The 25,875-nt window shown below is 38.8% G+C and overlaps 2 protein-coding genes across 3 annotated transcripts in view; one reads left to right on the top strand and one right to left on the bottom strand.

Moving 5' to 3' along the window:
* ntng2b (netrin g2b) overlaps positions 1-19,014 on the top strand; it is a 73,433-nt gene extending 54,419 nt beyond the window's left edge. The window contains exons 6-8 of the mRNA XM_053479276.1: positions 11,324-11,491; positions 12,801-12,935; positions 15,873-19,014. Coding sequence (XP_053335251.1) covers positions 11,324-11,491; positions 12,801-12,935; positions 15,873-16,231 — 662 coding nt within the window. The 3' untranslated portion in view covers positions 16,232-19,014. The remainder of the gene's footprint in view (positions 1-11,323; positions 11,492-12,800; positions 12,936-15,872) is intronic.
* Positions 19,015-22,692: 3,678 nt separating this feature from the next.
* Positions 22,693-25,875, bottom strand: part of setx (senataxin) — a 37,690-nt gene continuing 34,507 nt past the window's right edge. Inside the window, exons 21-25 of one of the 2 annotated variants that reach the window (XM_053478415.1) lie at positions 25,613-25,705; positions 25,049-25,243; positions 24,450-24,545; positions 24,250-24,337; positions 22,693-23,991 (exon numbers count right to left, since the gene is read on the bottom strand). In XM_053478415.1, coding sequence (XP_053334390.1) covers positions 23,593-23,991; positions 24,250-24,337; positions 24,450-24,545; positions 25,049-25,243; positions 25,613-25,705 — 871 coding nt within the window. In that variant the 3' untranslated portion in view covers positions 22,693-23,592. The remainder of the gene's footprint in view (positions 23,992-24,249; positions 24,338-24,449; positions 24,546-25,048; positions 25,244-25,612; positions 25,706-25,875) is intronic. The other variant, XM_053478416.1, reaches the window with a different exon arrangement.

Below are 25,875 nucleotides of genomic sequence, written 5' to 3'. Positions count from 1 at the left end.
TACACACTTGTATACATAGCTAATTTGTTTAACAGCATCTGCATATTGAATGAAGCTGGGAGAGCTGGGGTTTCTCATTTCTGAAAGTGCACAGAAGCATATAAACTGTGCATAATCACACAATCAGCACACACATACGCACACACTCACACCCAGAATGAAAAACACTGATAAATGAGTAGTTCATAGAGCCAAATAAATCAAACTTAATGTTGTGTAAGGTGGACAGGCTAAAGAGGATAGTTGATGGAGGGAAATGAAAAATGGATAAGGGGAGAAGCAAGATAGAGCTTCAAAAATACTGACAGGTAATACAAGTGTGTGTGTGTGTGTGTGTGTGTGTGTGTGTGTGTTTGGAGGCGGTAAAGAGAAGGAAAAATGTGTAGATCGCAACGTGTACAGGCTGTGAGTATAACATTGATATGCTGTATCAGAGTTAGGAAATGATGAAAGACTTTCTGATTTTATTTTCTTTATAAATGTCAAAAGAGGTTTCATTATTTTAACAATAATCATGACTTATCTTTACCGTATCCTATAGCAGGGACAGTAAGAGGTTAACAGCATTAATTCAGTGCCGCTATTGGAATCGAGCACAAACACACACACATGCTTAATTTGCTATTTGTAGTGCAGCTGCTGGACCTGAATAATAACTAGTGTCCAGTGTGTATCAGGTTAAAGCAAATACCGTTCTGAAGGGCTGATGGAATGCACTGCATTGTTCTAGCAATATCGATGTATTCTAATGCAAAATAAAAAAAAAAACATTTAAATGTTTTAAAAGCCTGTGTTGTAGTTTAAGTTTTTTTTTTATAAAAAATTTAGCAAAATATGCAATTCGATCCTGAGTTGTTGAGGAAAAAATGAAAATGAAAAAGCCGAATAATAAAAAAAAAAAAAATCATTTTGTGTATACTCAATGTGTTTGACTACAAAATGAAATAAATCCAATCGGACTGTCTTTCACAGTAGAAATATTGTTTCCCTACCCAAGTACACTTGCATGTTTACTCTTATTTGCCAAAATGAGTGAAAGTCCAAAAAATTTAATTTATCAAATTTTGTCTTGAAGCCCTTCAATAAAACAACCTTCACTTAGGAAATGGGTTTCTACGATGGGATCTTCTGTAATTTACTGTATTCCACAAGGTTTGTATGTTTATGGAGGAAGAATCTTGAGTGTTCCCATCATCCCTTGCATCTCTATGCGGCATAGCAGGGTTTAGACAGAAAGAGATGCTTTAAGGTTGCACCTTCAAATATTAACTTTGCACCTGTACAGTTCTCAAATTGTTTTGGTAAGTAAATTAAAATTGATAAATGATACAGTCAGTGATCCTGCAGGAGCCTTGCCTAGACTGTAGTGAAGGATTCTGTAAATGAAAAAAAGACTAAATTGAAGGATGATCAAAAGACAAAATGAACAGAAAAACCGAAAGGAGATGCTGAGAGCGCGATAAAAAGAGAAATAAAATGTTTACACGATTTTGCTGAGTCGGCAAGAGCTGAGGCTGAGAGGACAGAAATTGTTGCAAGGTGTCACGGGAATAGGACTGAAAGAGTGCAATGTGGGAAATAAGTGTGTGCTCTGCAGTTGATAAAAAAAAATAAAAAATCAATGTCCAGGTGTCTTACCTATAAAAACCTCTAAAAGCTTTATTAAAAAGAGAATGGTTATTTCGGTCAGCACTAACCCAGAGAAGAGTGTGAACTCTGTGATCAGTTTTGATCTCATTGAAAAAAAAAAAATAAGTCGAGCGTGTGTTGTTTTACAATTTAAAAAAATGCATTAGTGTACATACTCTGCAGACATTAACATGTAGCTACAATTGCCTTTAAGTAAATGTTTTTCATTAGTTATTATATATTATTTAATATTTACTGTATGGCTATCCATGTGATCACTTGAGGATTAGGCACATTAATAATATCTTCAAATTTTATCTTTAAAAGAAAAACTACTACAAAACTGCTAGTATATGGTTTCAGATCAAACTATTTGTTTATCTAATATATAAACCATTTGTGAAAACTGATCTTGCAAAACTGATCCTAGATCAGCATTTTCATTTTAATGTTTTTCTTCTTATTATATACTATTTTCTTCCTGTCTTTATATTCGTAATTAAGCACCCCAAATAACACCGAAATACCTGGAAAGAGAAAGACGAAAGAAAGCCTGAAGAAGGTACCAATAAGATCCTCAAGTTTAATTTATTTAATAAACTGGTGTGGTTTGTTAGTAGAATAGAGATATTTTTGTGGATATTGTTCTTCTTGGTGTGTAGGAGTGGAAAACTGTGTTTTGCAGAAATTGGTCTAAAAGTAAGTGAGTGGATGTATATGGAAATAAATATTGTTGTTGTTGGAAAGTAAGAGAATGTGTTGATATATTAGTATTTTTATGACTACAGGTCTGTGCTGCTTCTGTGTTGTGAAAATGTTTTGTTGCTGGTGTTCAGGGTCATCAAGCAGGGAAGGCTTCCAAATTAGTAGTTCCCAAACTAGCCTATGGTTTACAGACCCTGTTTTATATGTTTAATCCTTTTACAATCACTATATTATACAGTAGAGTTCGAGTTTAAGGCGTTCAAGTCAAACCGGGACTTTTGATTGTGGAGAATACTAGAACACAGTTTTTATATAGAGTAAAAATTCCCTTCATTTCTCGATATAATCCCCTGCTACACTAATGCACTTATCCCAGTGTTTCATAAGTGCTTGGATACCATCAAGGTTATGAGCCATGATCAGACTGCCTGCTTCACATCTGAAACGCCGGCCTCCCAGGAACTCCTTCAAAGACACAAACATGTAAAATGGCGTGACAAGTTATTCATGAATATCCAAGGAGTACTGCATTCCACTCGCTGAATGTAACGGTTCTGCCTGATCAAGCCGAGTCTTCTAACTAATTTTCCTAGCACTGTCTTCCTACAGTAGCATTCCTCTCTGTACTCCACATGTTTTTTTTTCTCCATTCATCGTCTCCTGTACACCTGAATCAACTCTACCTGTGGTTCCATAAGGAAGCCTAACCAAGGCTGAGTGCTAGAGTATCTTGTCTAAGTGCTTTACACCAGTCCTAGTACAGTAAGTCTTCTATCTTGGTTCGACACCAAGAAAGTCCAGGTTTGATTTGAACACCCTGCATACTGTATACAGTCATTTGGTTAATAGCAACAAGCAATTTCTTGCAGTTACTTTTTTGCGGCAGAAAATATGACCTATAATAAAAATATAATAAATACTTTTTTCATCTGATATCATGAATAACATTCTGATATTCTGTTGCTTAATTAGTTGTTGTGTAGGCATATTAGTCCTAGTTTGGTGCATTAAAAGAAACAGCAACTGTTCGCTTTAATAGTGTGTTTTAGAGTACACAGATTAAGCAGAATCCTAATTGTCTAAACACATTTTTTTATGTTTGTATGTTGTATCAGACTAAAAGAGTAAAGGTATTGTCATGATCCTTGTCATTATTATCATCTGCATTGCCTTTATGCCTCTCCCACGTCACCTTCAGAGGATTCTGGAACAATTGAGGGGCTGTTGGGAAAATATGGTGAGGAAGGAATAAATGAAGGCAAGAGAGCCAAAGAAAGAGAGAGTGACAGCGAGACGAAAGGTATAAGTTCACTTTCTGTGTCAAAAAATAAACAGCACTAGAGACATAAAAAAAAAAACAGACTTGAAGTTTGCCTTATAATATTTACAGACGTTGGTAAGTAAGAATGTTTACTTCTGACTTTTGAGTTAGTTTAGAATTACTCACGGGAAAGTGACATTTAACAACAGTTTTAAAGTTAATTCTTTGCTTGTCATAATGTTTATGTCTTTAAAATGATGTCGCAATATAGCTAGGGCTGTCTCGAGTGGTGTGCAGGGCCCCAAGCAGTAGCACTGCTGCGTGGGTACAAGACACTAAAGCCATAGTACCAAATATAACAAGTTTGCATTGATGCCATTAGAGTTCTTATCTGTAAGAAGGAAAAAGAGCGGGTATTCCAGTGTGACTCAAACCGGGACTTTTGATTATAACAGTAAATATTACCTTTATTTCTCTGTATAATCTCCTGCTACACTAAGACACCAATCCCAAAAAATTCTCAGTATGCCGGATGTCTGGCATGTCTGAATGAAACTGCATGCTTCATGTCAGAAATGACGGCCTTCCAAGAACTCCTTTAATAGCCCAAACATGTGGAAGTGACTTGGAGCGGGGTCAGTATTGTACAGGGTTGTGTCAATTACTCCCAGCTGAGGTCTGTAATGTGGACGTGGTGTGGTGAGTAGTATGCTTTGAGTAGTATGAGGTTGTGCTTTGTCCTGCAAAAACAGAAGGCCTGTGGTGATCAAACCAGGTAACTGTTTTTTCCTGACACTGTTCTACTTATTTAATATTCATGGAAACAACTGCAATGGGCTCCGATCTACCTCAGGCGGGATCATCATTTACGGACGTAGGCCTTCTTTAAAACGTTTGCATCATTCAAATGCACCATTCCAAGTTTGACTTGAACTGCCTCGTATAAGACATATACATCTTACTTAGTGTTCGCCAAAGCCTCTCCTGATTGTAACATTAGTGCTTGATTACTAAAGCGAACCTGTTTTGTACAACAAAGTTTTTTGAGTTCCTTTGCAGTTGTCATTATGAATTTTACCTCAGTATCTATTTCACTTTTTGTTGCAGTAATTTTTATTCGATACATAATAAGTATGGGCTTGGGAGAAAAGCCCAGTCACACACCCACTGAGACAGCCCTAGCCAAAGCCATATTTCATATTGTTTATATTAAATATTTAAATTCTTAATTAAGACCAGTTCTACGAACACATTACAACGTGAATATTTGTAGACTGAAGTTCAAATTACCACCATCAGACCATCAAAGAAAAGAAGAAGAAGATCATATTGGTGAGAAAAGAGGAATGGAGGAGGAAGAAATATCTTATCAAGAAGAGCATGAGAGCAGACAATACTATGGAAGTAAGGGAGAGAATAAACAAGAGAAAAAGGAGTTTCCTGGAGAGGAACATGGGAGAAAGCATCACTCTGATGGTGAGAAGGAAGGAGAGGCGCCCTCTGAGAAAGAGCATGGGAAAAGACATTACTTTGAGGAGAAAGGTAAAAGAGAAAGGTCTGAAATAGAACTTGAGAGAAGAGATTATCCCGAAAGTAAGAAAGAAACTGGGAAGGTAACTGATGTAGAGCATGGAAGAGGAAATCACTCTGAAGTAGATGAAGAAAGAGAAAGACCCTATGAAAAAGATAATAGAAAAAGAAATGACTTGGAAGCAGGGGAAGACAGAGAGAAGCCTGTTGAAAAAGAGCATGGGAGAAGTCATCACCCTGAACAAGAGAAAGAAATCAGAAAATCCTCTGAAATAGAACGTGGAAGTGGACATCACTCTCAAAAAAATAATGAGATGGAGGGACCCTCTAAAAAACTGAACACATGGGGACATCAATTCGAAGAAATCATAGATAAGTTAATTGAAAAACAACATGCAGGAAAACATTATACAGAAGGTAAAGAAGAAGGAAGAGAGCGACCTTCTGTAAAAGGGCATAGGCAAAAGCATCACTCTGAAATTAGGGATGAGAGAAACAGGACCTCTGAAAAAGAACATGGAGGAGGAGATCACTCTGAAAGAAATGAGGAAAGACAGAGGTCAACTGAAAAAGGGCATGATATCAAACATTACTCCAAAGGAGAGCAAGAAGGAGAGAAATCAACTGATCAAAGTGGAAGGCATCAATTTCAAGGTGAGGAAAAGAGGGAGAGCTTGATAGATGTAAGAGAAGATGGGATGAAGAGACGCACTGAAGACCACTGGAGTGAACATCACTCTGAAGAAGATGTAGAAAGAAATGGGTCGCTTGAAAAACAGCACAGAAGAACACATCACTTTGAAAAAAATGAAGAAAGAAAGAGTTCTTTTGAAAAAGTTCCTAGGAGAGGACATCACTTTGTAGGAGACAGAGAGAAAGAAAGAGCATCTGAAAAAGACCATGGGGGAAGGCATCATTCTGAAGAACATGATAAAAGAGAGAGTTCTTCAGAAAAAGAACATGGGAGAATACATCAGTTTGAAGGAGAGAAAGAGCATGAAAGAGTTTATAATAAAGACCATAGGGGAAGACATCACTCTAAAGAAGAGGAAAAAAGTTCTTTGGAAAAAGAACATAGGAGCAGACATGACCCTGAAGGAGAACACATAACGCGGTGGTCTTCTGAAAAAGTGCATGAGACAAGACATCATCTTGAAGAAGAGGAAGAACAAGAGGTGCCCTCTGAAAAAGTACACAGCAATAGATATTCCACAGAGCACTGGGCAAGGCATTACTCTGAAAAAGAGGAAGACACAGAGAGACACACTAATATAGACCACTGGAGCAGACATCAATTGGTAGAAGAGAAAGAAAAAAAGATACCATCAGAAAAAGACCATGTGGAAAAATATTATCCAGAAGAAACAAGTGAGATGAATGTAAAAATAGAACATGGAATACATCACTCTAAAGAAGAAGAAGAGGAACATGGGGGAGGACATCATTCTGAATTACAAAGAATTTTTGAAAAAGGCCATGTGAAAATACATCACTTTGAAGGAGAAAAAGAAAGACTTTTTGAAAAAGAGCACTGGCAAGGACATCACTCTAAAAAAGAAGAAAATAGAGTGATACCCCCTGAAAAAGACTATGGAGGAAGACATCCCTCTGAGCAAAGGACAAAACATTATTCTGAGAAAGAGAAAGACCAAGAGAGATACTCTGATAAAGTGCATTGGAGTAGACATCACTCTGAGGAAGAGAAAGAGAAAGAGAAACCATCAGAAAAAGACCATGGGGGAGCACATCATTTTGAGGTTGAGGAAATAAGGGAGATGTACCCTGAAAGGGAAAATGGAAGACATCACTCTGAAGTAGAAGGAGAAACTCTGTCTAAAAACAAGCATTGGGGAACACATACCTTCAAAGGAGGAGTAGAAATAAAACATGGGGAAAGACATTTCTCTGAAGGGCAAGAAAAGATCGGAGCATCCAGTGAAAATCTCCATGGGGAAAGACATCAACCTGACAGAAAGGAAGACAGAGAAAGACCCAATAAAGAGCACTGGAGGGGACTTCACTTAGAGGAACATGAAATAAGAGAGATACCCTCTAAGAATGAGCATGGTAGAAGACATCACTCTGAGGAGCGAGGAACAAGTGACATGTACACCAAAAGAGAACATGGGAGACATTACTCTGAAGAAGAGAGAAAAAAAGACAGACTTTCAGAAAAACCTCAAGGAGAGAGACACTACTCTGAAAGTCAAGACAAGACAGTGAAGTCCTCTGAAAAAGATCATGAGGGAATACATATCTTTGAAGAAGGTGAGAGCCAGTTTGGAAAAGTGTATGGGGGAAGACATCACTCTACAGATAAAGAAACAAAGGTCAAGGACACTAAACGAGAACATGTAAGGCATTTATCTGAAGAAGAAACAGACACCCTGTTTGAAAAAGTGCATGGGGGAGGACATCACCCTGAAGAAGAAGGTGAGGCCCTGTTTGAAAAAGAGAATGGGGGAGGACATCACCCTGAAGAAGAAGGTGAGGCCCTGTTTGAAAAAGAGAATGGGGAAGGACATCACCCTGAAGAAGGTGAGGCCCTGTTTAAAAAAGAGAATGGGGAAGAACATCACCCTAAAGAAGATGAGGCCCTGTTTGAAAAAGAGCATGGGGGAGGACATCACCCTGAAGAAGAAGGTGAGGCCCTGTTTAAAAAAGAACATGGGGAAGGACATCACCCTAAAGAAGATGAGGCCCTGTTTGAAAAAGAGCATGGGGGAGGACATCACCCTGAAAAAGAAGGTGAGACCCAGTTTGAAAAAGAGCATGGGGGAGGACATCAACCTGAAGAAGAAGGTGAGGCCCTGTTTGAAAAAGAACATGGGGGAGGACATCACCCTGAAGAAGAAGGTGAGGCCCTGTTTGAAAAAGAACATGGGGGAGGACATCACCCTGAAGAAGAAGGTGAGGCCCAGTTTGAAAAAAAACATGGGGGAGGACATCACCCTGAAGAAGAAGGTGAGGCCCTGTTTGAAAAAGAGCATGAGGGAGGACATCACCTTAAAGAAGGTGAGGCCCTGTTTGAAAAAGAGCATGGCAGAGGACATCACCCTAAAGAAGAAGGTGAGGCCCTGTTTGAAAAAAAACATGGCAGAGGACATTACCCTGAAGAAGAAAGACAAAGACTTCCTAAAAAACACCATGGAGAAAGACATAACTCTGAAGGTCAAGACAAGACAGGAAGGTCATCTGAAAAAGACCATGGTGGAACACATCTCTCTGAAGAAAAAGAAGATGTAAGCTTGTTTGAAAATGAACATGGGGAAAGACCTCACACTAAAGGAAGAGAAATGATGAACATGTACACTAAAAGAGTGCATGGAAGACTTCACTCTGACATAGAAGGTGAGAGTGTGTTTGAAAAGGAGCATGGGGGAGGACATCATTTTGAAGAAGAAAGAAAAAGAGAAACACTTTCTGAAAAACACCATGGGGGAAGACATCACTCTGAAGTAGAAGAAGAAAGAGAGATACACCCTAAAAAAGATCACTGGAGAGGAAGACATTCTGAAGAAGAGAAAGAAAGAGGGATACCCTTTGAAACTGGTCATGTGGAAAGACATCATTCTACAGGTGAAGAAATGAGTAAGGTGTACACCAAAAGAGAACATGGGAGACATCACTCTAAAGAAGAAGAAGAAGAAGTAGTAGAAAAGGAAAACAGCCCATCCGAAAAGCAGCATGGGGGAACACATCACATTGAAGAAGACATATATTCTGAAAAAGACAATGAGAGAGGACATCACTCTAAAACAGAAGAAGGAGGAAAGGTAAAACATCACTCTGCGGGTAAGGAAATGAGAGAGACACACACTATAAAAGAACACTTGAGACATCACTCTGAGGAAGGAGAAGATGGGTATGGTGGAACACATCACTTTGGAAGTCACGACACGACAGTGAGGTCCTCTGAAAAAGATCATGCGAGAAGATACCATGCTGAAGAAGATGAAAGAGAGACTGTTTTTGAGAAAGACCACCATCATCACTCTGAAAAAGAGGAAGAGAAGAAGAGAGCATTTAAAAATGAGCATGATAGAGCGATCAAAAGGGAAGACAAAGATCATGAAAATAAGAAAGGTAACAAAGGACCGAGTAGAGATAGTGTAACCTTCATTTCTTATTAGGAGGCAGAGTAGAGTTTAGTGTGTGTATTTTTATCAGTGTGGATTTAAATATTTTTTATCTCCAAAGCTCTACTGAAGCTTCTGCTCTCTGGAGGAACTCAGCCTAAGGGGCTAAAGGGTGTGATATATGATGACTTTAAAGGTGAGAAAGGATGAATAGATGGATGGATAATGAAAGCTGATTAGATGGATAGAGAAAGAGAACCTAGTATTATAAATAATAATTATGAATGGCTTACTCAGTCCACAGATATACATTGTAGACTGATGGGCAGTTCCAAATTGCCCAAAATATATGAATGTGTGCGCTTGTACCCTGTGATGGGTTGGCACCCTATACAGGGTGTATCCTGCCTAGTGCTTCCTAGGGGTTTAGTTTCCTGTTTCCTGGGGTGGATAAGCAGTATACAGTAGATAATGGATGGATATTCTTTTGCTTTTTTTGATGCTGCATTTATCGCATGTAACAATCTGGTCATGTCTATCATATTAAATGTTTGTGCAACAAAAAATGACATTAAAAGCTCATTATTTCAAATATATAGATATCTGGAACTTTCCGACGAGCCCTTTTAACATGCATTTTTTAACAAGCAGTGTTTTGTAGCATTCGAAAGCTTGATGGACCAAAACTAAGTGTCCCTTATTAAACAGTTTTCTTGATTTACCCAGGGACTTTGTTTTGATTAAATAGGACTGTTACTGTGTGTCTTAGAATAACGGCTGATTGTTGTTCTTACTTAATTATCTAATGCCACATTTTATAGCTTTGAAAAAAAAATCCAGCATTGTTCTTGAAAGTAGAAAATAAATCAAAACTTGTGTCTAAACTTTTGATTGGTAATGTATGTATTTTTGGCAGCTTCTCGGCTTCATAACTTTTTCTTTTCTCTCAACTTGGTCACATTAAATTTTATAAACAGAAATACCTCGAGAGGAAGTACTGTATGTACAGTATGCTTCAAAATGAATACCCATATCAGTGGTGATGGTTTAACCAGGGACAATAACTCATCTAGCATACAGTATTACACAATAATGTTAAAAACATAATAATAATAAAGTAATATCTATCTACATCTAATTTATTTATCAAGTACATGTTTCTAAACTCCTGGATGGGCATCAACCAACAGAAATTAATGAATGAGTAATTAGTGACAAGCCACATAAATGCATAAAGAAGCCTTAGGAATATCATGGAAGAGGACAAGATGACAAACAGGGAGAAGGACCTTAATAACGCTGTGAAAAGGATTGAATCACACTACGGATCTAGATGAATGGATGAAAGGATTCAATGGGATGGCGGGGTGTGTCTCTGAAAAAGCAAGGGGGTGGTAGTAAAAGTATGGTCAGGATGTTCTTAATGACAGTACACTAAATATTTTACAAACTAAGACTAGGGATTTACTGGAGTGCATGGTGGAGTAACTCATGCCATGAAGGCACTCTGTCCTGCTAAAGATCTCCACCAGGTCTAAGCACACTCCCCTCTTTAGTGGCAGACTCCTCTACAGAGATAGAGCCGAACATCTCACACACCAACTACACAATCTACACACAATTAACAGCTGCTTCACTTGACTAGATGCACCAGTGCAGCTGGCGTTGTAGATTTACTCCAGTCAGCAGATTCACATCTTTGAATCTCAAATCAGATATATCTCTTAGATATTCCCTTAGTTTTTCTCTGATCAAAGGGAATAAGAAAGTAAAACAAGAGAAGATGAAGAGAGGGGAGAGATCAAGACCTAGACTTGTAACTAAAAACTTGAAAATGGCTTTCATCGTTTTCAATCGGTCCACAAAGCTGAAACACCCCCATCCAAAAACACACACATTGAATAAGTAAGGCTCTCTTCAGATGAAATGGATTATTGCATTGTCAGCACACTTTGTTCTCCAGTATTAGACTTACACATCTTTTCCACTTTCTTTTTTTATTTATTTCCATCACCCCACCCTCGCCTCATCGAAAAATCCTCTACTAAATTTCTTCTACTTGCTTTAAAAAGTATCTCATTTCCGCTCTTTATTTATTCTCTTTCTCGTTTCTTTTCAGACTGTGAGTGTCACGGCCACTCCAACCGCTGCAGTTACATCGACTACCTGAACATTGTCACGTGTGTGAGCTGTAAGCACAACACGCGGGGACAAAACTGCCAGCACTGCCGCATGGGCTACTACAGGAATTCCTCTGTCGAACTGGATGACGAGAGTGTGTGTGTGGGTGTGTACAGCACAGCGCGTGACATATTTTTGGTTTTAAATGCAGCAAGTGGTTTGATGAGAAATCATAATATAAACTATAGAAGTGAAAGAAATTAAATGCGGCAAGATGCATAAAGAATTGGATCAGATAAACAAAAAAATACTGCCATTTGGAGCGAACCGAATTATTTAAGGATAACACTGTGGATAATGCAAAGGAATATACTCACTCAGTCATCGTCTATACCGCTGTATCCTGTATTCAGGGTTGCAGGGACCTGGAGCCTATCCCAAGAGGCTTAGGGCACATGGCAGGGTACACCCTGGACAGGGTACCAATCTATCACAGACAAAGGAATATAGACTTCCTTAAATACTTTATATGAAGATTTGGCCCCAAACCTTAAAAGCATTCATAAAATCTGCTTTACATGCATGGAAGTAGTTCCGATTGACATGGTGCAGAATGGGGAAAATGCTAGGGAAGGGTGTGAGGGGTGATGTTCAGTCCCTGTTATAATTCCCTTATACACTGCCATGTATGCAATAATATTTACATGCAATATGGTGGCCTAATCATCATATGTAAAAATGATTAATCAGGCTCCCAGAACCACTCGTTCGGAATTTGAGTTCTAGAATATGGTCGTGCCATCAGGGGGGGGGAAATGGACAACCAGGTGGTGATTCAGTACATTCAGGACATTAGCTGACTGACTTTATTGCCTTATAATGTTGCTGAGTTTGGCTAGACCTGACCATCTGATGCAACCAGAGATCATAATACTGCCTCCAGAGACTTAGCATGATGCATACATGTACCCTGATACACCCATCACTCTGGAATAGGGTCAGTCTGGACTGAATCAGATCACATGACCTTTTTCCATTGCTCCAAAGTCTAATCTGTATGCTCCCTAGCAAAGTGAATTCTTTTTTTGTCTCACTAACAAGTGGTTTTCTTATGGCCACACAGCTGTTCAGTCCCAATGCTGAAAGTCCTCATCACATTGTGTAGTTTATGATTGTTTTTAGACTACATGTCTTCCATGAAGTTGATGGGTCTGCATTATCCATTCCTACCATTATCCCAATAATGTGTTAAACTTTTTTAACCCAATTTAAGGTATTTAAACCTTTCCTTTGCTTGACACAGGGAAATAATTTGATTCTTTTAAAGTTGCAGAATAAAATTTTCTTTTTAATTCACACCATCCATCAGAACCTGTTTCCAGACAGATGTTGGATTAAAGTTACATCATCAAATAAAAAATGATGATGTAATCAGATGATTACATTGTTCTCTGTTCATTTTGGCTTCTCTCCAGAGTGTGGCTGTAACCAGATGGGTTCCCTACATGACCGCTGTAATACCACTGGATTCTGCCAATGTAAAGAAGGCACAATGGGCCCCAAGTGTGATGAATGCTTGCCTGGTTACCACTGGAAGCAGGGCTGCCAACGTGAGTTTAACACACACACTATGAACGTGTTATTAATGCAGACAATTGGTGTCATGCCTTAACCCTAAAGGTGGACTAGTCGAATGACTTTGGATATTAATTTCAATTATATCATCCTGCGTATTAAAGTAAATTTAGACACAGAAGCACTGTGTTGTGTCGTAATATGGTGAGCTTGATGTTAGAACAAACGCATTTGTACATTCCAAAGTTTGCATCATACTGTACCATGTCTGCTTATGGATGTACTGTATCTCGAACTACAGCGTATTCCCTGTGTGGGCCGTGCAACATTTATACACTCACTCTCCCATAATAACATCAAAAGTTAATAGATGGACTATAGAAGTGTAGAAGTGTAGCAATTTGTGTTGCAGAGATTTATGAATTCACAGAAGCTTTTGTTTATAGCTTAATGATTAAATTTTTTACCCAACTCCCTAGCTGCTTAAAGGAAGTGCATCTGTAAGATCAAATGGGCTTTAAGCTAGAACTGCTTACTGCTTGCAGAAGAAAAGAAGAAGAGGATTCCTGTGTGTATTCACTTATGAAGTACAATGCAACATGTCTGTTTTTTATTAGGTATTTGCGAGTTATGCTTCTTCAGCAACTTACATAGTATTGTTTTCTGTCAAAAACTGTTAATTATCAAGCCCTACCTCCCTGACTCTGTTGCCCCTGTCATAATGTCACACATTACTCAGGATCTAATCAAACATTGGGAACCAATAGGGAATGTTTTCGTCAGTTTTTCCTTTATAGGGGTTCTTCATTGTTCCCATCAAATCTTGTAAATTGTCATGCTACACACATCGCTGTAGAGAGCCCTACGCAGCATTTAATTAAAACTCTTATTTGTGACATGTCAACCCCCAACTAAGGAAAAAACATTTACCTCGAGAACTCTTCAAACCCGATTGCAGCATGACACATTCGACATGCATAAAGGAGTTAACGTTTACAGAAGACTTCGAGCGCAGTAAGGTGATGATGTAAACGTTTTAAAGGAGTTCCTTGGAGGCTAGGGTTTCAGACATGTGGCAAGAAGTTAGATTAGAAAACACTTGTGATCTAACTTGATGGTCTCCAAGCACTAGTGTAGCAGGGGATTATATAGAGACATAAAGGTAACTGTGTTCTGTTATTCAGTACAGTTAAAGATACAATTAAAAGTTTTTTTTATTTTTTTTATTCCTTCTTTTGGTTCAAACGCATAGAGATCAGGAAGTAGCGTCATTTCACCAGCACGCTTTAAGTTAAGTGGAAGGCAGCACTGGACAAACACACCTGTGTACATACACTCCTTTTCTGATCTGATGAAGTAAGAATATTCAAAGCCTGCTCTACAGAACAGAAATGCTACCGTAAATAATTTCAAAGACTTATATATCGACCAAAAGGATCACACAAATGATCAGCAGTGTGCCTAGAGATCAAGCTTGCCAAGGGGTACAAGAGCTATCTAATTATTCGTAGTAGGTGTAATGGATTAAAATTGAAATGAAATGAGAACGAAGGCAAATCTCAAGGTACACCATTGGTGATCACAGCTGTAGCTCTAGAATGCTGGAATCGGCCTTCAGCAATATGTGTGTGAGTGTTGGTAATAATCCAGTTAGTCCATGTGGGAGCTGTAAGCGTCTATAACTTATAGATGCTACAGTATGTTTTGTTCAACCTTAAATGAACGCATTTTTTTCCTCCTCTTTTTCATTTGTTTCCCCACTCAGCACTTCAAAATGATACTTAAACCATGCATCATATCACTGACATACCCATGCCATAAACATCCAGTGGCAGATTTTATAATTTTTTTAATGTGATTTTCCTTTTCCATTTAATTACCTGGTGTGCAGTGGTGCCCGTAGTGTGTATGTGTGTGCCCTGCGATGGATTGGCAACCTTTTCAGGGTGTACCCTGCCTCGTGCCCTAAGTCTCCTGGGATAGGCTCCAGATCCCCGCGACCCTGAATACAGGATAAAGCGGTATAGAAGATGAGTGAATGAGTGTTCGTGTACGCGGGGCACTCTTCTTTGCTAAAATACGCCTTCGCAAGGCGATCGGACGAAAAAACAAAAACAGTTAAAGAGCTTGGACCAGATCGACCTGCTCTTCTAATTAAGCAGCAGTCAAGTGATAGCAGCCGAGCTTACACTCGGTTCTTTTCCAGCATTTCTTATGGCTATTTACAGGCGATTATTAAAAGTTTAATTTAAATGTTGTTTACGCCAACCCCCCCAAAAAAATTATAATTTGCACCAGCCGCCAATGCTGGTGTGCCACCAATAAATTTAAATTCCAGATGTTGACATTACAATATTCAGAAAAGTTCGAGGGGTAAATACTTTTGCAAGGCACTGTACCTTGTTAGCTTAAGATGCACGTGTACCTACTGTACATTGACTATTAGGTCAGATTTTTAGGTATACATTCTAGTAAACTGAATTCTGGGGTTGTTTTTGCTGCTGTTCTTCTGAGACCCAAATTTGCAGCCTAACGGGATATGGCTTATCCGTGTGCAGGGTCGTAGGGGCCTGGAGCCTATCCCAGGAGACTTTGGGCACGCTGAGTTGACAGGGTGATAATCCATCACAGGGCACACATTAATACACTACGGGTAATTTGGGAACGCCAATTAGCCTAATCTAGATGTCTTTGGGCTGTGGGAGGAAACAAAGCACCCAGCAGAAACTCACCAAGCACAGAGAGAACATGCATGCACACACAGGCGAGAATCAAACCCTCAACCTGTACTGTAGATGCAAGGCGACACTGCTAACCACTGTGCCAGCGTGCCGCCCATCCTAATTCTAAATAGAAAAAAAAGCTAGTGATTATGAACTTAATATTAGTCAGTGGCTGTTGAACACTGTATATCAACCAACTATAAACAACTGTTTAAATGCAGAACTAAACGTGAGTTTCTCTTTCTTTAGCAAACGTGTGCGATGAGGAGCTGCTAATGTGCCAGAACGGTGGCACATGCCACCAGAACCAGCGCTGCATCTGCCCAGATGAATTTAAAGGTGTCCTATGCCAACACTCACGCTGCGAAGACGGGAAGAAGTGCAACCACGGGGACCACAATGGTTCCTCTGTGCCTGCTCTCAGCCTGGCACTGCTGGTGCTGTGCCCGCTCCTCACCCTCCTGCTGGGTTCTGCAGTCCTGCGTCCTGAAACAGTGCCCGTCTTTCTCCCACCGTCACACACATCAACATACACCTGTGATGGCGCACTGGCCATTTCTCTGCTGTGCACCCTCAAGGAACCTAGGACTTCCTGGACACAAAAATAGGGACAATGAATGAACTCACGATGAGAGATTTGTAATTTTTTTTTTCTTTTTCACAAAAGAAAAAAAAAACATAGCCCAAAAAATTATATATACATGTATCAAATATTTATATATACACACTATACAAGTATCAATAACAGATATCAAGGGTTTAGGCACTAATCTGAATCATGATTTAGGAAAAACATTTATGGCACTATTTATGGATAGAACGATTTCAGCACACTGATCAGAAGAGCAAGAGAGGCGCTGCCTTTACAACAACCTGCTGTATGTAATGAACTCATTGTTACACACTAAAAATATATAAAATGATCAATAATATAGTATTTACAAGCTCAGAAATAGTAACGGTTCATGCACTCCTCTAATTAGGAAATGTCACCACAGCTAAACAAACACTGTATTTAAGATGCACAGAACCAACAAAAGAGGGTAAAAAGCAATGATGATGATGACACTAACATATCACGTTCAAATATTTTTGGTACAGATTATTTTTGTTTGCATTTACACCTATACAGTACATAAAGAGGAGAATTTATCACACCTGAGCTAGCCTGTAGTCGAGATGAGCGTGCATCACAGTGTAAACGTCACATGCTGATATATAACTGACGTTTATTCTGTATAATACAAAAGCAGGTTCATGAGCACAGCTTATAATTATGTCTACTAAAAAACATTCATGAAAAATTTTAATAAAACATAATGACCGGTCACAGATATAGGAATGCTAGATGCAGCATTTGCTAATATATTTCTGTTGCTAATAACCAGAGATGCTAACTATCAGAAATGCTGGTGTACCCTGATATGATTAGCTGGAACTTCTGCTTTATTTTGGTTCTATTTTTTTATTTTCGAAAAAAAAAAAAAAAAACATAGGAGGTGCTCTTTTACCTCATTTCTAAGAGGGAGTGCTGTTGTGCTGAATATCAGCATGGCAGTAATGTTGTCATAGACACAAGGGTGCAGGCCGAGTGATTAAGATATAAAAGCGCCTCCAACACATACTTGTATAACTTAGTTTATATTTTGGTCTTGGTTTTCAATTTTCAGGAAAAAAAGGTGTTTTAGAGGTTATACGTATGGAGGGTGATGTAAATGAAAATCTAAATATACCAGGACTACCAATAATTTAATTGAGTCTAACTGCTGGAAACTGAAGTAAATTGGCTAAGTTGCCCTTTTGGGATATTTAGTTCATGGTGCATGTAGGAGGCGTTCTTTCACCTCATTTCACCATTTTCAAGAGGGAGTGCTGTTGTGCTGAATATCAGCACGTATGTGACGTTGTCATAGGCACAAGATTGCAGGATGAGTTCTGAAGATATCACAGCTTCACCAAAACATATCCTTCTACGATAGGTGGAACTAATGTTGAGTTGACGACCCTCAGAGAGATTGAATGTGGGTTTTGGCAGGCAGCTGCTTTCTCCTCTTTCCAGTACTGCAGACCTACTTTCTGAGCCTACTTTCCCCCATGGTGACCAACTGTTAGCGTAATCACTGATTGTTAGAACACCTGTGACACGGAGGGATACAAAGTGTTAAACACCCGGTACTGTTATGCTGTTTATCAGCACTCACGGAATGTCTCTCGTCCAATCGGATTACTCTTTATACGCGGATACTAACCACTGTATAATGTAAATTATACAACAGTTAGTTCTTGTAATCGGTAATTTGTCAATCACCCACTCCGCTAGTCACAGTTAGTTAGTTTCACAAGGTATGGAAATATATGTGTTGGTGGAGCAAAAAAACTGGTTAAATGCACAAATCATAATCTGTTGATAATAAATGGTGTTTGTGGAACTGTTGTATAAAAACAATATCACACTCGAGGTCGTGTGGTTGTGCTGGATATCGGCATGGCTATGATGCCTTCGGCACTAGAGACGCGCCTGATATTCAGTATAACAGCACTCCTTCTGGTGTGATTATTTAATAATTGATTATTATAAGAATATATATATAGAACATCAAATTCTAAACTTACGCTACATTACTGAATATTCAGAATATTAGCTAAGAACTGAAGTCCACTTAAAGAGAAGCTAAACAGTATTAAACAATAATAAACAGTAGACCTCCCACACCAGTCAGCCTTAACCCTTAAATAATGCCCTTTTAGAAAATAACGGGACATTTATGTTCCTGATTTCTACAAAGAAAAGTAATTAATTGTTCTCTGGTTTTGAGATATTAGTGATATACTCAAATGCTGTGTGTGGTGAAAGTTTGCAAAAAAAAATTGATTTCATTCAAAGGGCAAAATCTGCAAACCCATCCAGTGCTGATAATGTGTCTGTTTCAGCACAATCCAGCATCTAGTTTTCCTATATCTATAAACAGACCAGACATGATTAGGAAAGCCCGTACACATTAAATACAATAATCGTGAGGACATTTTTTATACTGTAAATGGCAATATAACTCATATAACTTAAAGAGACACTTGCACTATTCTGAGATGCTATGAGATGTACCGGATTAGGAAATGACCTTGTGATTAGGTTGACAGGTTGAAATAAAAAAAAAGATTATATTCTACATAACAGAAAAGAAGGTTTGTGGGGGGAAAATACAATTATATCTATCAGAAATAGGAAGAGATGTATTTAACTGTTCATGGTTTGAAACAATGGACATTATTAACTACAGAAATGCAATAATTGTTAAAAGATGAATTTAACTGTTTCAGATAGACTTTCATTATGAGAGATTTTGACACTGTTGTAAACTTTACAGTAAATATGACTGTTATTTGGACAAAATCTTGGCTGTGTGTTTCATTTGCTTGAAAGGTCATTATATAATATAACATATAGTATTACATAATTACCTTTTCTACTGTATAAAATGCAATCATTTTGTAGAGAAACAACTAATTAACTCAAGACTTTCTCACTGTACTGTATGAGTTACACTCATGAACATATCAGATAAACTAACAGGTGCGGGACAATAAAAACCTGAAAACAGAACTCAAACAAGATCATAAATTCATATCAGCTTTGTGACATAATCATGAATAAAATTACAAGACCTGATAAGCACAGTGCAGGTTAAGAGCTGTAGTCTGGCACCTCCTGGCATTGATCTGATGTATCCAGCTGCCAGTTATTCTGTATTCTACCAGAACTGCAAATAGGAGCCCTGTGGACCTCTGGTGAAGTTGTGGTTGGAGAGGAAATTGCATCAAATGCTGGCAGAAGCCTGGAAAGACTGCCTTTTGGTGAAAGCCTTGCTGGAACGTCATGGGACGCCGTCCCATTGGCCTCCATCTGATGCGCAGCCTGAGGGGCCTCTAAATAGATCTCAACAGGCAATAGAGCTTTGGAGGATGCCACATTAGCCTCCACATGAAGCTGAGTTCAACTGGGAAAAATTATCTGGAGAGAAATTCATTCATTTACTCATCGTCTATACTGTTTTATCCTGATTACAGCATCACAGGGGGCCCAGAGCCTGTCCTAGGAGACTTAGGGCACAAGGTGGGGTACACCATGGACAGGGTCACAATCCTTCTGGGACACATGCTCAATCACACACTATGGGCAATTTGGGCACGCCACGTAGCCTATTAGCATAACCAATTAGCACCCAGAGGGCCATGCATGGGGAGAACATGCAACATGACACAAACAGACCTGAGCAGGGAATCAAACCCCCACAAAGTGCGCCCCCATTTGCAGTGCTAACCACTAAGCCACTGTTCCACCTGGAAGAGAAACTCTGACCATGAATTCAGCTTGACTTATAAGGCTTAACCTGATATTCTGGAACCTGATAAACTGATATGACTGCAAGTATATTCCTCAGAGTGTTGTGAAAATGCTCTCCACGTAGATGGCAGACTCTGAATTTTTGAGACATGATTCTTTGAACCTAAGAGGTACTCCTGTGGTATGCAGACACATTTTACGTTCGTTGAAACATGGTCCAGTTGCGCTGCAGCAGTGATATCCCATACCATCATCCCAACACACTGTTGCTCTGCTCATCACTGAGCCATTACTCCTTCGCTCTTAGAGATAGGCCTTAGAAGTTCCTTAAGAGGTTCCTGGCACGATTTCAGTACACTCCAGTAAAAGGATTCGCACAGTAAAGCAACAGAAAAATCGAGTTGGATCGATTTCAGCTCAGTAGTTATAAACAGGGCCAACAAGTAAATCCTACTATCTGAGATTATGTAACTGTTATAGCAGACCTCAAGGTGCCAGTGTAGACACTATGGACACGTCTCCATAGTGATATAGTACTACGTGCCGTTCTTTTGTACGCGCGCTCTTTTATCATCACCCGTACTTGAACCGTAGATCTTTCTATGTTACCTCAGACGAACGAAAAGTTTTCCTAAATAACGTAAAAGGAAGAACTCTTACTGCTGATTTTATGAATAGGAACACCATGTAATAAAACTGCTGTGTCACAGCAAGATTAGTCGAATACACCTGCATGGAGAAAAAAAAATTATATATATATATTTATATTTATATATATCGCCTCAGGGATCGGACCGCTTTAGATGAAAACATCAACATTAGTATGCAGCTTAAAGCAGAGATTGTCCAATTCATTTTAATGTTGTATTATACAGCTATAATATAATCAAGTCATTGAAACTTCACTAGAAGTTACCCAAAAAGCTGTACTGTAGTCTGATTCGATTTACTTTTTAATACAGTTAAAAATACAGCAGGGTGGCATTGCAGGTAACGTTACCGCCTCAGAGCTCCAATGTGCCCAGTCTGATCCCGAACTCTTGCTACTCTTAGTGGAGGCAAGTTCGCTGCCATGTCCCAATATACTGTATACAATAGATATGCAGCATGGCTAGTGGGTATAAATGTGTGTCCAAACCACTCAGAATGGACTGGCCTGACATTGAGTGAACTCTTGCACCTTGTGCCCAGTGGGATATCTAAACAACATTCATCACGGTACTGATTAAAGTGATCACTCACGCCTGTGATGCATCCTGAGCCATAAAGATAATGCGATAAGGGTGTGTTTGAACAGCTTTTGAACATGCCGCTCGATTAGCCTCGCAACACTTAAAATGCATGTGTGCTGGGTGAAGAGCGATCATTGTTTAGAACCAGTTTCCACATAAATGGTATTTCATATGTAAAGCCAAAACCAGATATGTTGAGTTGATCAAGCACAGATTTGAATGATCTCAACTTGCTTTATACAATATAAAGCAGTATAGATGATGACTTTCATTATTTTCTTAATTCCAATATTGAGATCCATATACAGTACACTGATCAGCCAATAAAACCACTAATAACCAGCGTTGGCACATAATCCTCGTTACAATAGTATCTGTAAAAGACATCTGATTTATGTGGTGAGTCAGTCTTCGACAATGTGTTGGAGGAAGGAAAAAAGGGGCATGCGTAAGAATCGTAATGACTTTAACAAGATAATCATGATGGCTAGACTTCCTGGTATGCAGTGGTTAGTACCAACCAAAAGTGGGCCAGGAAAGGACAGCACGATGTGCATGGGGAGCAAATGCTAGCCTGTCTGGGCCGATCCCACAGAAGAGCTGAATAAGTTAATGCTGGCTCTGATAGAAAGAGGTCACAGTGAACCGTAGCTTGCAGTGTAGCTGTAGACAAACCAGAATACCCACGCAGACCGCTAGACTGTTCTGAAAACTTTTGCAGTGAACATCAAAACTGGATCATGGAACAGTGGTCTGCGGAATTTCATTTTCTTTTATATTATACTGAGAGGCATGGTGACATTCTGGCCAAGGTTCTACTGATGAGTTTAGGAGATCAAAAACGGTTTGAGGAGCATGAGAAAGAATTCAAGGTGTTGACTTGGCCTCCAGAATAACCAGATCTTAATCCATCTCCAAGCTGTGGGATGCTCTAGACCAGGGGTCTCCAAATCCATTCCTGGAGGCCCAGTGTGCAACAGTTTGGTGATTCTTCTCAAACACAGCTGATTTAACTTCTGTTAATTACTAGGTTCAGTTGGTATGTTTAGGTGAATTACAAACTGTGCTGGTCACTGGCCATCCAGGACTGGATTTGGAGACCCCTGCTCTAGAGCATCCCACAGCTTGGAGATGAAATTTCCGCAGACCCTGCTCTAGACAAACAATTAGAACCTGCTTACAACTTAAAGGACTGGAACAATCTAATGCAGGGGTCTTGTAGAGTCCATGCCTCAGCGCCACAGCAACTCAGCAAAGTTTTAGCAGCGCAAGTGGGACCTACACAACATTAGGCAGGTTTTATTAATTTTATAGCTGATCAGTGTATTTGTAAACATTTAACACTTAGACATTTATTGCTTGTAGATATTTATTGCTTTTCAGTCACTCTCCTGTGAGATCACCCTAGAATCTCGGCCCACATGGCATCCGAATCATGTGGAGCACGAGCACACTCTGATGGTTCATTACAGTAGTACACATCAATGCCGGAATATATTTTTGACCACATGGTTAGGGATGCTTTATTTAATGTTTAATTATAGTAATAATGCGGCATCCATATCTAATGAAGGAGAGACCAATGATGGCAGAGAAACCTTACAAATACTTCAAGGAAAGTGAAAAGAACAAGCAAAAAATAAAAATAAAAATACAAAACATGTATTACAAATATACATTCTTAAAATATTTACAAAAAAAGGCCATCTCAGACCTTCAAATAGATAACATTCCTGAATTATAATTTCACAGCCATTTTTAGACATCGTAATTCTCTCAATTTTAAACCTTAAGAATAGAAATAAAAGATTTGCCAAATTTTCTTCCAGAATGTAGCTTGAAAATGTTTTAAAAAATGAAATAAAAGAAGCAACTGAATGCTTCCGATCGCCCATTTTTGTAACCCAAAAAAAAGAAAAACATTAAAATTTAAGTTTTACAAATTCGAGTTATGCATATAAAAAATGCATTTAGCTACAGAAGAGAAGAAAAAAAAAGTTAGCTAGAAGTGCATGTCACTTGTTTTAGACTGTGATTACCGTTCATTTATGATTTCTGCATAGACGCTCAATTTTGCACTGAAAAAAAAAAAAAAAAAAAACACACAAACTGAACACATAAAAATCTATATTATCACTTTTGACAAAAGGCTAAAATAAAGCTTATTAGCATTTTCTAAATGCTAAAATAAAGCTGATTATCATTTTCTTAGGGACAGTCCTGATGTTTTTCTCAAAAAGTCTGTCCAGTATCGTACATGAATACTTCAGCTAGCAGCCTTTGTGGACTGTCAGGTGCAACACGTCTTGCTAATAAGCATTTTTAGTCAAGAAGTTTAGTTAAATTTGGTTAAGAAATGTCGACAGACGTTTGTCCTGCAAAAATTAAGCGAGTACTATTTCCTGCGTTCTCTAGACGGCTCTAACGAGAAAGAAACGTGTCGATCGCGACGTCGTTCTAAACGTGAAGTGTTTTGGTAGAGTCGAGGATCTGGAGCACCGTGATTTGGTGGCCGTGTGTGAGTGAAGTTTTGGTGTCCATTGTCCTGTTCTCTGCTTGCATGAGGACACTCTGGTAGACGTGGGTCTATAGGCCTAGTGTGTGTCCTGTGATCTCTTTGCCGATCAAAGTAAGTAGAATCGGAGGTGTGGCTGGGCGGGTGCGAGTAACTACGACAGAGTCGATTCGGTTTCACCACCTTTTGTGTGACCTCATGAAATATGGACTCGTGGGCCGTTATTATTGTCCCTCGATTCTTTGCGTCTTCTATCAGTGCACCCCAATCCCTCTGCTCCTACAAGAGAAAGAGAGGTGGAGATAAGTATAGCGTAAGCCACACTCAAACATGTGCAAGACTAAAGACGGAAATCACCATGGACTACACGATACAATATTGTGATTCTACGCATCATGATCTTATAAACATCACTGTAACAATATCGATAACCCAAACAGACTCGAATGATTCTTTTTACCAGGCTTGAGGTCAATGTGATCCTCTGTTAACTGCCTTAAGTATTTTTGCATAGTTTTCATCCTGCTCATTCTTTACCTTGAGTGTACGAAGATGTCCAAGGATAAACAAGCTGGATTTGGCTCTAGTTATGGTTACATTCATCCTCTGGCGATTACCCACAAACCTACAATAGGAAATGGAAGAAGAAAAAAACTAAATTTATATTACATAATACGAGTCAACCCATACATACGATATATGATCCATCATAGACATATGTACTGTACATGTCTTACCCGATAGAACCATTTTCATTGCTGGCTCTTACACAGGACACAATGGTGCAGTCAATTTCACGGCCCTGAAAGCCATCCACAGTGTCCACCTCCACACTGACCACACACACAAACATTTTTAAATTAAAATTAAAATATAAAAATGAAACAAAGAAGTTTTATAATTAAAAGTGTTTTCAGTGTGTGTTCACTACACAACAAAAGTGTAGTAGTAATGATTGCTTATTTCATGGCAATTTTCCCAAGCATTTTTTTGTATTATAAATGGTCCTTCATGGCAGTTAGTGCTGCACAGTTAAATGCATAAAAATTTAAATCACAATTTAGACCAGGTAACACATTTCAGTCTTTTGCGATTATGGTAAATAAATGCACTGCAAATTCAGTTCCATTATGGCTGCACAAGTTTTAATGCATTTTACCCCCAAAAAAATAATAAAATAAATTGGCAAATGTAAACTGCTATATGCGTCCAAATAATCGTAATGCGATTTAATTTTTTTGGATGAAATCATGCAGCCCTATTGATTGTGTATTTCTGACATTAAAATGAGAACTTTCTATTTCTCACTATGCAAGAATGAAGCCTTTGGCCTTACTGTATGTATTTCTTTACGTCCTTATTGTCTGTTTCCTTCTCAAGAGCTTGCTTGATTTGTAGTTTTTGGGCGTTATATGGAGTTATAATGCCAACACGTATTTGCTCCTTTTTCTTGAGTTTGGCATGTGTCTGCCAAAGCAGTCTGAAAAGCAGCACCACCAGCTTTACCTCCTTCATGTTACTAAAAGAACTGCTGGAAAAATGATGCAAAAAGAACAAAGTTACTAGCCATACAGAGCCTGTTATTTCTACTTTCTATTAGGTACTTTACACAAAACAAAATGCATGATATAGCACCACACAGTACACTTCCACTGACTCTGCATAAATCCCACCTACATGAGAGGAAAAACAACCCATTATCTGTTGGGTGCCAGCGAATCTCTGTCCTTATGCACATCTCTAGTTTAAAGGACTTCTCTGACACTTAAACACTGAGTTAAAGAGCTGGCAATCATTAGGTTGAATTTAAATAAAGTTTATTAATCAGATGAGCAGTCAAGTGTTGCACTGGCATTCCAGACCTTTGAGCCAATTCCTTTTTCTTTCCGTGTCAACTTACTCTCTATCTTTGCTCTCTTTTCCATCAACCACATCAAACACTCTGTAAGGTTCAAACAGCCAGGAAGATGAGCACAGTTTCTGAGCAGTCTCTCTATGAGGGGGGGAAAAAATAATTATAAATTTAAAATTAATTATTCAAAATTACTAATGGTCATTTTATAAACCCACTGAAAGGGGGAAAAAAAGGGCAAGTCAACACTAGGACACATATCGTAACAATATATTATACCTTCTACAGTAGTTCTTTAGATATTACCAGGA

The sequence above is a fragment of the Clarias gariepinus genome, chromosome 19 (assembly GCF_024256425.1).
Source record: "Clarias gariepinus isolate MV-2021 ecotype Netherlands chromosome 19, CGAR_prim_01v2, whole genome shotgun sequence".
Classification (NCBI taxonomy): domain Eukaryota; kingdom Metazoa; phylum Chordata; class Actinopteri; order Siluriformes; family Clariidae; genus Clarias; species Clarias gariepinus.
This window is presented reverse-complemented; position numbering and strand designations above follow the sequence as displayed.